The sequence below is a fragment of the Medicago sativa genome, chromosome 3 (genome assembly GCF_051527215.1).
Source record: "Medicago sativa cultivar Bolivia chromosome 3, Bolivia_mono, whole genome shotgun sequence".
NCBI classification, from domain to species: Eukaryota; Viridiplantae; Streptophyta; class Magnoliopsida; order Fabales; family Fabaceae; genus Medicago; species Medicago sativa.
In genome coordinates this window covers 91,878,523-91,893,120 of record NC_140751.1, presented here as the reverse complement: position 1 = coordinate 91,893,120, position 14,598 = coordinate 91,878,523, and the positions used below count along the sequence as shown (strand labels likewise).

The following is a 14,598-nucleotide window of genomic DNA, read 5'->3' as shown; positions in this document are numbered from 1 at the left end:
AGGCTGTAAGGAATGAGATGTTTTTTAATACATAAATTGCTAAGATTAAATGGGGGTGTAATAAAAATTATGCATTAGCCTTTTTTTTTTCAATTTACCTTTTATGCATGTCAAGATGATTTATTAAATATTAGGAAGATAAGCAGGAGATAGCTACATGACAAATTATGACAAAGTAGATGCACATTGTCAATAATAAAAATATAACGCAGATCCCTTTGCATAGCTGTTAGGGACACACCTTTAAAGTAACCATGGACTAAGCACCATAGAGTGGCCACAAAAACAATAAAATATCTAAAGAATTAGAACAATTATTGTAAACCCGAGCATTTTACCACACAAAATAATTGTGTTTACATAAGGCTCTTCAAAAGAGAGTGAGCCTTGGTGTAATGGTAAGGTTGGTTCCTAGCAACCTACTAGTTGGAACTTCTAGTTGCACAAACAACGTATCTATTTATGGGAGTAAGCTACATGCATATTATAACATCTCATAACTGCTTCCAGGATCAATTATGTGCCCAAAAACCAACACAGACCTTTTCAGTGTGATTTGTCCTCACTCATCCCACAAGTCCTGCATACTTAACTATGAAGTTCTTATATTCCGAACTCCCAAAAAGGATATGCATCTTACTGATATGAGTTGTTGTAGGTAGTGCTAATCAATACCTTCAAGTCATCTGCGACTATGCAGTCTCACACTTACGCAGTCTCTAGATCACACTCATGCTGGTGTATATACAATTTATTATGTCTCCATTTGCTAAATAATATTCCGTCACTCTGGTGTATGTACAATTTATTAGGTCTCCATTTGCTAAATAGTCTTTCCAAGGATCGCTCTTTGATTGTAGCTCATGCACATGCACCAACGATATGCTTGTCATCCCCAGGTGTCACACATATAGTTCTCTTCAAACCCTACAATGGTGGAAGCCCTCTGCAACAGGCTGCCCTTTTCTAATCAAGTTTTCCAAACATGCTAAAAAGTTATTACAAGATAGAAAAGTTATTACTGGCCAACTGCTTAAGTAATTTCAAACTTAGAATTAAATTTCTTCAAAGTTACAAGTTTAAACACAACTTTGATCTTGGAGGGGACTTTGACTGTCCAGAATAAAAGGCTAGACACAAAAACTAAGATGGTATTAGAGCATATCCATTAATGGGTCACTTGTATTATCCACGCACCATGCCTAATAGCCCTAGATGTGAGAGGGTGTATTAAGAAAAATCCATGTTTCACTTTGCCTAGCGAAACGACCTAGATAGAGCTTATAAAGCCTATACAATCTTCCTCTCATAAGTCGGTTTTATGGGGTTGAGTTAGGCCTAAAACCTAAGAGCCACTCTTAAGATAAACTTATTATGGAACATAATTTGCATTACTTTACTTCCCAAATATCCTAATTTTCAAAGAAAAAAAAAATAGTTAGAAAATAATGCCACTCGTTGAGCCGAAAAGATATTGATAACAAAGTGTGAGATCATATTCCTTGACTCTCGTCTCACTATTTGTTCAGACTAAACTACAAGAGTGTGGTAGATGAAGTAAGTCATAAACCCAGGGTAGTTAGTGAGAGGAGTAGAGTGATAAAACTTGAGTCGCTCATAGTTGAAAGCTTTTGATGAGGAAAAAGGGTAACAAGAAATTAACGGATCATAGCATGTTGATAACTTATCAAGGGGCAACTTGTCTCTTTAATTTACCTGATAAAGATGTGTATATCTAGTATTATCTTTCATTTGGCACGATTTTAACTAACTTAATGTCGATGACCGGAGGGCGGATGCAGCACTCAATAACTCGTTTTTTTCTAAGAAACGTGTTTCCTCTACAATTCTCCAATGTTTCGCGTAAGAAGAAAACTACTCCCTCAGTCCCCCCTAATTCACAAACAAGTTCACATGTATAGTATAGTTCTATAGATAAATACGTAAAACTAACACACATTTCAGAGAAACGAGCGTGATATTGCAAGCAGTAGAATGCCTTACTCAAACAACTAGAAATGCAACAACAAGTAGTTAAATTGGGAGGGAGGGAGGGAGGGAGGGACTTACATGAAAAGGAGCCATAAAGTAACGGAAAGTAACAAGAATCCGAAGAGGAAATTGACAGGAGAAGCTGCCATAATGATTTGAGTAGTGAACGGAGAATTCAATGGGGGAGAAGAAAGAGGAAGAAGAAGAAGATTCTGCCGCGTAACTCCATGGAAAGAAGCGGGAAAGGAAAAGAAAAGAAGAACCCTAGAAATGGAAATGGGATACGATATTTCAAAGCGTCATGATCGGAAGCGTTGAAGAAGAGATGAAATCAGATCCGATCCGTGTGAGGTGATTCATATATCTAAGGCAGTGTTGTGTTGTGTTGTGTTGTTGGCACGATTGATAAATTATCACCTGCCACGCGGGTACACCTTTTCGTTTTCCTTGGGAAATGTGCTGTGTTCTGCTTCCTACCACACTCTCATCTCATTCATTCACTGTGTTTGTCTCTATTCTGCACCCAAAAATCAATTGGCTTCTTTGGAAGAAAAAAATAACTATACATTTGACCAACTTTTGTAGCTACTTTTTCTTTTCTTTTTTTAATAAAAAACAATAAAGAAAAAAGAAAAAAAAAATGTAAGAAAATAATGTGAGTTGAAAGGAAAGGTTTATCTAAAAGTTGTCGTAAAACGGTTATGTAAATATCATTTATCTCACTATATATTTAGATATTTCGTATATATTTAAATGCATTTGATCTGTTAAAAGGTAAATATTGGACAAAACATCACAAGACGAAGCAATACAATATAAATCAAAATAGCACAATACGAATTTTTATGGTATTGAACGATTTTTTGTTATATTCAGTGTTTGGGCAAGAAAAGATTAGTATTTTGTTATTTTAGACAGCTTATATTTTTTACAAAAATTTGTGTTGTGGTTTAGTAAAGAACAATATTTTTAGTTTTATCATCCAGTTTGTCCACTTTGTACAGTAGTTTTGCAATCAAACACAGTACAACTGGAGTTGTCTTATACAATCCTTTATTTTTAGCAAATCAAACACGCTCTAAGAAAAATGTATAAATGGAAGCAAAAATAGTATTTTTACTAATACTCTTATTATATGTGTGTGTGTGTGTGTATATATTAATTTATTTATCGTTGTTAAACTAATGGTTCGTGATGACGCTCGACGGGTCAAGGAGTTGACAACCAAACGAGTGAATTCTTGTGAAAAACATGTCAACTCCACCATACAAGGAGTTTAATGAAACCAAGGTCTTACAAGCGTTGTTAACCAAACTTTGTCACTTGTTGCTTCGACAGGACATCCATGACTTTAAATGATACATATGCAACAAGTACCTTATACTTATGTTTTTCAACCTAGTATTGTTGTCACATCCAACCTTGCAGGGACATAGTGACAAATGATACATACAACCGGGTTAATCTTCAAGTTGGAAATATAGGTTAAGTCCATCTGGTCCAAGTGCCTTGTCTAAATGCATTTGAAATGGTGTTTGCAGAAACTATTCCATTGTCAGAGTCACCAACGATAGGTCATTATCTTCCTGAGTTATACTTGATCTAACATAATATGTGATTTGTTGCATGTTGTTGTTGTACTCGTTGTAACGCCCTCCTTTTATTTATATATTTTTATTAAGTTAGAATCTATTTATGTGATTTATTTATATATATGAGGTGTTAGTAATTTATTATGTGGCATTATTCTGTTATTTATTATAATATGAGAATTATTAGTGTAAGTAGAATTGCAGGTTATAATAGAAAGAAGAATAAGTTATTGGGCCTAAATAGATTTAGGAAGAGTGATTAGTATTATAAATAAGGAAGTTTATGTTAGAAAGAGTTTTTACGTTAAACCGCTTTTTGGAGAAAGAGGGGAAAGAGGAGAACTCAGAGAGAGAGAACCCTAAGAACGAAGAACGCTGCTTTTGATTTCAGAAAAACAATCTAAGGTAAGGGTGAGACTATCATTCGGTAATATTAAGTCTGTAATTCTGAATTTGCAATTAACATGTTCTAGGATTAGTTTGTGAGAATTTGCGAATTAGGGTTTTGAGAGAGAATTGATGATCAGATGGCGAGAAGTTGTTAGATTGATGTAGAAATTGTGTACAAACCTTAGATAATCCATGGGTAATCATAATCATAAGCTTGAAGTGAATTTATGTTGTTCTTGAAGGTTTTCATGAAAAATGGGTCAAATGATGATTTTTGTTGAAAGGGTGTTTTAGTTCAAGTTTTATATGGATTTGGGTGTCTTTTCATGTTTAGAAACGTTTAAACAAACTTTGGGACCAAATTTGGGCTTAGGGGATTCAAAATTGGGATTTTGGGATGAAAAATGGAGTTTTCCTGAGAGCTATCTCTGACAGCATTCTCTGTTTCATGTTTTTGCATCTTTTTCACACATTTAAGTTTTGAATTGGCTTAAGGTGTAAACACGAAAGTTGTAGGTATGGATGTTAGCTTTCTAATGCCGTTGGTTTGACTTAAAAATATTTATAGAACTTGAGTTATGGTCAAATTACTACACGTAGGTCACAGTGAATTTTTATGGACTTTCAGCACAACTTTTTCGAATTTGAAATGAAAACTGGTATTGATCGGTACAGAATTGGTCTTAGGCGTAAACATGAAAGTTTAAGATAATTTTGTTAGCTTTCTAGTGGCTTTGGTTTGACGTGAAAATGATATTTGGTCTTTGAGTTATGATGAAAATACTCCAAGAGGGTCTTAGCAAAATTGCACAGTGACAACATTATCTGTTTCATGTTTTTGCGTTTTGTTCATATGTTTCTGTTTTGAATTGATCTTTGTAGTAAACATGAAAGTTGTTGATAATTGTGATATCTTTCCAGTAGCTTTGGTTTGACATGAAAATATGTTGTGCATGATTATTTATGTTCTTACAAAGATGCATGATGAATTGTTGATACTCGAATACGATGATATATGATGAATTGTTGATGTTTGAATATAATATTAATGATGATCCGTGAAGTTGTTATAAGATGATTTAATATTGTTACTGATGATATATATAATCGTATATGCATTATGTGAATTATAAGTGATGTTTTGAGACGATGATTACATTTTAATATTGTTATATATGCATTATATGAATTATTTATGACGATTATGTTGATGTGGTTCATTCTTTAATGATTATATGATGTATAAAAGCTGTTATATGCTGCATATGTTGATGTTTGCTGTTGTTAACCATTAATGTCATAAAGTTGTATATGTCGGTCTAAGTTGTAAAGTTATAAGATGTCGTCCAAATTATTGGAGTCACATAAGATGTTCAAGATGTTTAAGATGTAAGATGTTGAGTCCATGCATACTCATTCAAAGTTGGGGGCTTGATGCCCTGGAGCTTTTGCTCAATTACGTTGGGGGCTTGATGCCCTGGAGCTTTTGCTCAATTATGTTGGGGGCTTGATGCCCTGGAGCCTTTTTACGCCCAAATATGTTGGGGGCTTGATGCCCTGGATTGGTACCACATGCATTTGCATTATTGAGATGTTTTAAGATGTTAAGAGTTGCATAGTCAAGTTGAAGTTGCATTGTCGAGTCAAAGTCGTCAAGTTGATAAGATTAATTTATGAAGTCGATTATGAAGTTGTTTATGATGAATGATTATGAAGTTGTTTATGATGATTGATTATGAAGTTGTTTACGGTGATTGATTATGAAGTTGTTTATGATGATGCTATGATTCTACATGATTATTATTATGATATATTGATGATGTTTATGCTGTTAAATGTAATTGATGAATTATATGCTTAATATTGTTGTTTGTGAAATCTCACCCCTTCTGCTTGAAAATGTTGCTCTTCGTATGGGTAACTTGCAGGTAACCAAGACTAGTTGCGGTCGTGAGTGGACTCCTCACAAGTGTGTGTCTTAGGTGCTCTGATACGTAACGGGATGAGAATTTTGTCATTGTTTTCTGTTCCTTGCGTATTACCTTATGAATTTTCCAAGAGCTATTGTTGAACCAAGATATTATGAGATTTTATGTTGAGGCCCTTGTGCCAAAGATTATGTTTAAGTTGTTGAAACTATTCCGCTACGAAGTTTAAAATAATTACGTTGTTGGATTTTGAAGGATAAATATTTACTTATTCAGTTTATGATTTTAAGAAAAGAATGTGACATTCCGTTATGATTGAGAAACTCTGATTTTTATTATGAAATTTTAATGTTGGGAAAACGGGGTGTTACACCCGTGAACATCTCACCAACATAACATTCTGCTACCGAACATAACTCAACTTTGTTTTCTACAACCTCCCTGTCGTTTCTTTGTAACTTTGAGATATGGTTGCGCTTTCTTTGCGCACTGGCCAAGACATGAAAAAACTTCGAGTTTGTATCACCGTTTTTTAACTGGTCCACCTCAGCCCTTTGTTTCCAAAATGCATATTTTTGCGTTAAGAGATAACTCAAATGGCTCCTAACCTCATTGTAACGTTGCAGTGGTTTGTCATCAATCCTCTCTCAAAATGCTTCCATATATTTTTCACACTTTTTAATTGCTTTTCTAAATCGCATCTTGATATTCATGGCCTATTGTTCAAACGTTGTCACGCAACTTTGGATCTTTTCAAGAACCTTTCATCCTCCTAAAACGTTCTAACTTGATGTCATCACACCTTTAAGTTTTTCTCCGTTTAACCACATGTTTTCAATCCTGAAATCCCTTCTTATGATATCCTTCTCCTTTCAAAACAAGCCGAGAAAACATATGGTTAGATAAAAACATGGTAAATATCGTAAGAATATCACTTCCTGTTCCTGACATGCCAATGAGAAATGACTTTCATCTCCCTTTTCACCCAAGCACAAAATGATAAAATACTTGCAATAAAAAATCTATAACAAAAACACGAAACACGGTAAAAAAAAATTTTTTTTACAAAACCTTCCTTCAAAAAAAAAAATCATTTTTTAAAAAACCTAAAACCCATCTCACCAAAAAAAGCCTGTAGCCCGTAAAAAAAATTAAAACCTAAAAGCTCCACCCCGACAAGACAACAACCAAAACCTAACTTGCTTGAACGGCCAGTCTGCGACCTGCTCAACCTCCACTACCGCTCCAGCGCCGCCCTCGTTTCTCGATTCTTAGGTTAAAGTTCTCTTCTTTCTTCACTCAATTTCCCTTACCCTATTTTGAAACACCGTTTGTTCGCTTATTTTTATTCTCTTCTGCTTTTGTAATCCTCATTATTTTTAACACTTCTCGAAAATTGCAGTTTCTGATTTTGTTGAATTCTGACAAAATCATGGACAAGCCTGAGAATCATTTCAATAACGACGATAACAGAGAAAAGTAAGCTATTCAATTTTTGTTCACTTGGTTTTATGAATGCATAATTATGTGAACAAATTAGAGTTTTATTATATTAGGTTAATTTATTCAACATTCAACTGTTTTCAGACAAGCATCTCAGCTTGCTGCATTGTTGAAAGAAATGAAGGAAGGTCTTGATAATGTTAAGCGTAAAATTCAAACTTTAACTGCCAAGGTCAAAAATCAAGATTCTACAGCAGATGGATTCAGCAATCTCGAAGCCAAAAACCTGTTGCTTTTGAATTATTGCCAATTCCTTGTTTATTACTTGCTGCGAAAGGCTAAGGGATATTCAATAGAAGAACATCCTGTTGTTCGAAGTATTGTAGAGATACGATTATTTTTAGAAAAGGTCTGTTTTATTCTTGTATGTGTGTGTAAACTTGGTATGTTTACATAAGACAATCTGTATCTGACATTCTGTAATCTTACGCAGATTCGTCCGATTGACAAAAAACAACAATACCAAATCCAAAAACTAATTAAAGCTAGTGAAAGTGCAACAAGTGATGCTGGTGAGAAGGAGCCAGCTGCATCCAAAAAGAGTGAAGATGTTTCAAAGTATCGTCCAAATCCTGACATGCTTGTTAGCAAAGTAGAACCAACTGCTGAGGTCAGTTTATTTAATAATATCAAGTGCAAATTTGTGATGTGGTAATATGACTTAAGATATCTCTCTAACCTAATTCGTTTATGCTATAGGATGGTGATGGTGATGGTGATAATGTGTACCGTCCTCCGAAATTTGCCCCTACATCTATGGATCTGGAAAAATCTTCAAAGCAGGAAAGAAATGCCAGCCGGAGAGACAAAGAAATTCTGAAACAAGCTAAGCAAAGTGATTTTATCAGGTCAATGGTGAATGATATGGAAGACAGACCTGAAGAGGTGACATTATTATTTTATTTTTGGTGTGGAATATAACAACTTAAATGATTTTATGTAATGGTTTGTGTTTTCTGCTTACTACTCAGATAAGAGATTTTGAGGGAACTAGTAGAGAAGTGAATAAGTATATTAGCAAAATGGAGGATCGGGCTAGGCAAGAGGAGGAGCTGTTCAACCGTGTTCCTCTCACTAGAGAAGAGAGGAAGAGAGATAAGTACATGAAGAAAGCAACAAATGGGTACGGGGAAGGCCTGATAATTTGCTTTTATAAAAGCATCAAATGTATGATGACCTTTTTTTAATTGTTTGTTTTCACTTACATCTGTTTACTATTTTCCAGGATGCAAGGTTTAACAGAGAGTTTATTTGACGAAGTCAGAGTATTACCCTTTGAAGATGACACTGGAGAGATAACAACGGGATCCAGAAAAGGTGGCAGAAGAAATGGGAAGTTGAAGAAGCGAAAGGTATGCCCTTTTGATACTTTGAAATTATTGTGTGAAAACATCAACAACACTACATCTTTTAAACATTGGAAATGTACATTCATTTCAGTTCAACTTTGGTGGATGTGATTTGTGCTCTCTTTCATCTGCACTGCAAATGACAAACATAATTATTTGACGATCACTTTCTAGAAACTGATTTTCTTCTGCTGTCCCTGGTGTTTCCAAGGAATCTATTTAACCTAAAATTGTTGTCTTAGTATCGTTCAAACCTAATGTTTTATGATGTACATTTATGGAATATATCATATTATGTGATGAACCCAAGCTTTCTAACCTCATGGATCCTCATTAAAATCTAAGGTTGTCTTGGCTAATAAATAGTTTTACTGGGATCCATATCTGCCAAATACCTGTTATTTCCTGTTACCTTTTGCCTCTGGGGTAAGCAATGATGTTTTGGTTATTGGACTAGTAATAGTTGTCATGTCACACTCAAAACCAAATTTTGCTTATGAATAATTTCTACTATATCCACTAGTTATGCACAGATTATATTGAACTATGTAGTATATGTACTACTTAGTATTTACAATGTACTATACAACATAATCTAAACTGGTTTGTAGATGACCATGGCAAGAAATAAAATTAAAATGTCCTTTGAAGTGTATTGTTCATCAACTTTAAGTATTTGAAAATTGAATTCCTTCCTATGTGCAATTTTGCTTTATTTTGTCTGACAGTTTTTAATTCAAAAGTTTGGAAGCAAAGGTGATATTGCCTCAAGCTATGTGACCTTTTCCTTTCAACTACTTTTGACATCCTTTGTGTCATTCTGTGCAATTCAGTGAGTTGAATTATAATGTTTCAGTTGAGCTAGGGACTAACAATTTCGGATTCTTTGCAGAGGAAACATTGATGGAAGAAAATTTGGGTTACAACCTACTACAAGACTGTACTGCTATTTGAAAAACACTGCATGCTTTTGGAGGAAGTAATGCAAGGTAGTGTTGAAGCCAGAGTTGGATTTGGCGCATTCCTCCCTCCTTGGCTGTCATGGTTTTCTTCAATTCCTATATGCAAAGTGTGGAACTGTGGTTAAACAAGTAGGGTTTGTATGTTTAATTTTTTGTTTAGTATTATCGTAGTCATCATTGAGATCGGCTCGTGCTTAGTTCAGTGAGAACCTGGATTTGAGATTTTAGAAGAAATGAAAGATTTGTTTATTGGCTGCTGTGTCTAAACAAGCAGGGGGTTTGTAGATTTTGATTGTTTTCATATTACTATTATATCATCATCATCATCATCATCATGATTATTATTGCTCTTCTTCTTCTTCTTCTTCTTCTTCTTCTTCTTTATACAATTATTGACGTGCATGTTTTAAACAAGTCATATTTTATCAATTCCGAAGAGGAAGTAAATGTTAAAAAGTACTAAAAAGAATAAAATCCATACTGGGCGAAGAAAATCACAAAGTTTTGCTATCTGTAAGCTCCCTTGTTTCAACATTGGTCCCTTGAGGCGTCTCTGAGTCTGACATTCGACTAAGAGCATCTCCAATGGGGGGTCCTTACTTAACAAGAACCACTCCCCGTTAAGGACCCTCCATTGGAGGAAGAAAAATTGAGTCCCCGTTAAGGAACGAGCAACTATATAAGGACTCTCTCTCTCCTGGGTAACTAACGGGTCCCACGTTTAAAAAAGTAATAAAATGTGTACTACTTGGTCCCACTTGCATAAAGAAGTAATAAAATATGTACTACTTGGTCCCACTTGCATAAAGAAGTAATAAAATGTGTACTACTTGGTCCCACTTGTAAAAATGAGTAATAGATAAATTATTTTTGTTTAATATGTAAAGATAGTGGGACATATTTAAATACTTTTCATTGGAGTCCTTATTAGTGTATTGTCATTGGAGTCATTGAGTCCTTAATAGGTACTTTTATTAAAAAATTATAAATAAATGATGTGTCACGTGGGGTCCATTTAAGGAGTCCTTGTTAGGGAACTACCATTGTGGATGCTCTAAACAAACAAATTGCGTAAATGGAAAAAAAATATGTTACCTTTATTACTTTTTGGTGTATTGAAAATGATGCAAACGGGGATTTTGGGCCTTCTTTTGTACTTGGTATTTCATAATTGGTTCCCCGCTTTAGTTTTGTTCCTGGTCCTTGAAGTTCCCTTCTCACCAAATTCGCTACTACTACTGCTGCTGCCTTAGTACTCCGCTTTAGTAAAATGTTACCTTTGCCTGTTACTGGAACGACTGAATGTGTAGTAGTAGCGATGTTATTCTGGGTAAAAATAACAAGTTTGGATTCAGGAATTATTGTTCATAAATGAGTTGAGAAAATTACGTAATTGAACTATTGCGTAATTGATGGATCCAAAACTCATGGTAGTGAAAACTGATGATATTTGTTAAATTAATAATAAAATTGGTGGTTCTGAATGGATCAAAAGACATTTAAAACACAAACTGCTGGGTTAACAACTAATGGTGTATGCAAAGAAATTCGATTTTTGCTCTCCACCCAGCTCAAATCACTCGCACCCTGCAGCGTTGCCATTTTTACCCCTGCGTAAGTTAAGTCACGCTGCGCACCTTAACTTGCGCAAGTTATATATTATGCGTGACTTAACATGCGCTGCGTGAGTTAACTTGCGCAACGTTAGTTAAGTCATATATCAGCAACACAAAAACACATTTCCCTCATTTCTCCAACTTCCCAACTTCAAAATTTTCCCCCCAGGTAACACATATTTTCTTGGAATAGAGGTTTCTGCCTCTTCTGGTTGTATGCACAGAGTGTGCGTGAGTTAACTCACGCATGTGCTACTGGCTGCGTGAGTTAACTCACGCAGTGTTAATGGCTGCGCGAGTTAACTCACGCAGTGTTTAACACTTGCGTTACTTAAGTTGCGCAACGTATGTTAACTAACGCATACATTTACATCTGCGTTAGTTAACATGCGCAAGGGTAAATATGGAAGGGCTGCAGGGTGCGAGCAAAATTTGCTGGGTGGAGAGCAAAATTCAAGAAATTTAACATGTTTAGAAACCTTGGCATAGGTATCTTCTCTCTAAGCCTAATGGCCTATGCTCTACCCCACAACAACAATTAAGTTAAGACTGAAATCTAGGAACATCAACAATTAGCTTCCGGAGTGGATATGTAAAAGCAACGCAAGAGCAATAGGTATGTAAGCTATTCACCAAATTTGACATCCGATGTCAGCGGAGTTGATCTAGGTGGTGTGAACTGTGAAGCATATTAAACTTCATACTACTGACTGCGAGCCTTCTATTTTACGTTTTCACTACTGTTGTCCTTGGCTACCAATGATTATTCTATATATTGGATATCTAATTTTGGTTGGAGGTTCATGTAAAAATCAATGGAGTTACGGTCTATTTTTCTTGGGACTAAAAATTGAGTTTTTCTTTTTTATATCATGGATCAAATAATAAGGTTCCATATTTTTTTTTCTTTCTAAAAAACTAGAATCGGGGTCACAAGGGCAGCTTATAGTTTATAAACTCGCATGAAAAAAGACTAGAATCATGGTCCGTTTGTCAAGGCCAATAAACTAGCTTATAGTTTATAAACTCACATGAAAAAAGATTCAGTTTCAAACTCTATCTTTTCAGTGGTTTATAAAATTAAGTGTGTATGAAGTGCAGAAATTTGTGATAAAGAGAAATGCTAGGGTCACACCCTCTAACACTCTCTTTGACACACTCCAATAAGAATTTGCCACATCACACACTTTTATTGCTCCTTTAACCTGTTAACAGGCTGTTCTGGTTGCTAAAAAAAAATAGAAATATTTTTCTCTGCATCTCTCTACTCAGACCTTCTTTCCATTGCCAAAGGACCTTGTAGTGACCATATACGGTTGTGATAGTCTGTCATCATCATCATACCATTCTCAATATCAAAACCATCCAATTGTTCTAATTCACTTTATTTCTCAATTTCAATTTTTAACAACCACCCCTCTTCTCAATTTCATGAAAGAAAGATGGGTGGCGCTGAATCTGGCGATGAGGGTGGAAGAAGGAAACTTGAGTCATGGCTCATGAGAATCAAATTGGGAATGATGAGATTTTTCCAGTCTAACACCGTTCACCATTGACATGGGTTTTCAAGGTCCTGTACACGGCGGAGGCAAAAAATAGTGTTTTTTTTTTAAGTGTAGCAACTTGAAGAACCGGTAGCTGGTTAATGAAATAAAAAGAGTGTGTTATGTGGCAAATTTTTATTGGAGTGTGTCAAAAGAGAGTGTTAGAGGGTGTGTCCCTAGCATTTCTCTTTGAGTTACATTTGGCATCTAGAAAAAGATTTTTTTTTTTTTGAATATATAATTGTAGTTAAAATTATCTTACCTTTTTATTTAAATGACAATGTTACCCAAATTACGTTACTCCAAAATTAAATACAATTGTTATTTAAATCATGACTCTCTGATCCAATCAAATTTAATGGCTTAGATTTTATAGTCTTCACGTGCCTCTTATCTACACAAGCTAAGTATGTATGGTGATTATTGTTTTCTTTAATCGTTCTCATTTTGTTAACATTTTGTTAACAGACATCAATGACGATCGTGTTTTCCAATTTGTATATCATTTATGTAGCAGTTGATTCACAATTAAAGGTCTATAAGAAAAATAATAATCCATCATCTAATTCTCATTCATTTGGCAATCTCATCTCGCAAGCCACCGTCAAATTAAAGAGATACTCTTCTAGAAATTAATAAAAATGTTAGATATACAAGGATTTGAAAAGAATTTAATAAAAATGTTAGATATACAAGGATTTGAAAAGAATATTAGTTAAATCCCTTTCTAATGGATATCGCACCACTTTCTAATAGATACCGCACCATAAGTTAGTTGACATTAGAAGGGTCGAAATAACACATACAATTCATATAATGGAGGGAGAACTAACTTCTCGTGAAATATAAATTGTCGACTTTAATACATATACAAACAAATAACAACTCATTAGTATTTACAGACAAAATATACTTCCTCGGTCTTAAAATAAGGGAAATATTAACTAATGTCCCCGGGGCACTGGTTAAGAACCTTAAATAGTAAATTTTTATAAAAGTTTGTGTAATCAGTGCATTGGAAATTGAAAACTTTTACATTTTAAAAAAATAGTAATTACTTAAATTAGCATGCTTAAACAGTGCCCCGGAGACATTCGTTAACAAGACCCTTAAAATAATAGTTGTTTAAGGTTTGTGTATGATATTTAAAAAATGATTAATTATGTTGGTTTTAACTGTAAAATTAACATAATTTATTAAAATACTCTTATTAACTGCAGTTAGTTGAGTAGTTTTTTTTTTTTTACGTTAATTAGTTGAGTAGTTAAATTTAATGAAATTCACTAAATAATACTCCCTCCGTTTCAAAATGAGTGTCGCTTTAGCCAAAAAAATTTGTTTCAAAATGAGTGTCACTTTCAGTTTCCAATGCAATAATAACTTTTTCTTTTCAATTGTACCTTCCAATTAATACTCTGCACACTACTTCCAAAGTATTGCTTTTAAAACTAACCAATAGTTAATAAGGATAATTTGGTAAAATAACCATTATCTTTCTCTTAATCATTGCATTTCTTAATATGTGTGTAAACACCTAAAACGACACTAATTTTAAAACGGAAGAAGTAATATAATAGTGGAAAAAAATAATAAATGTTGAATCAGAATTCTAAAATTACAGTTATTTTGAGCTAGGAGAAAGAAAAATGTTAAAAGAGAATTATCTTGAGACGGAAGAACCTAAAATTAATTAAACTATGAGTATAATCCTCGCGAGTGTCC

At 34.3% G+C, this 14,598-nt stretch overlaps 2 protein-coding genes across 8 annotated transcripts in view; one reads left to right on the top strand and one right to left on the bottom strand.

Moving 5' to 3' along the window:
* Window positions 1–2,374, bottom strand: part of SAB (HYPERSENSITIVE TO PI STARVATION 4) — a 30,049-nt gene extending 27,675 nt beyond the window's left edge. For all 7 annotated transcript variants that reach the window (XR_015032524.1, XR_015032525.1, XR_015032526.1 and 4 more), the window contains exon 1: window positions 2,071–2,374. Coding sequence is in view for 3 of the 7 variants with exons in the window: in XM_085755815.1 (XP_085611941.1) it covers window positions 2,071–2,141 (71 nt within the window). In the remaining 4 variants the exon portion in view is untranslated. The remainder of the gene's footprint in view (window positions 1–2,070) is intronic.
* A 4,710-nt stretch (window positions 2,375–7,084) lies between these two features.
* Window positions 7,085–10,052, top strand: LOC146941947 (Sas10/Utp3/C1D family). Its single transcript, XM_085755814.1, has 8 exons — window positions 7,085–7,177; window positions 7,305–7,381; window positions 7,490–7,754; window positions 7,839–8,015; window positions 8,105–8,290; window positions 8,377–8,528; window positions 8,631–8,757; window positions 9,647–10,052. Exons 2-8 carry the CDS (start codon window positions 7,335–7,337, stop codon window positions 9,656–9,658), a joined length of 966 nt encoding a protein of 321 aa, XP_085611940.1. The 5' UTR covers window positions 7,085–7,177; window positions 7,305–7,334; the 3' UTR covers window positions 9,659–10,052.
* The last annotated feature ends 4,546 nt before the right edge of the window (window positions 10,053–14,598 follow it).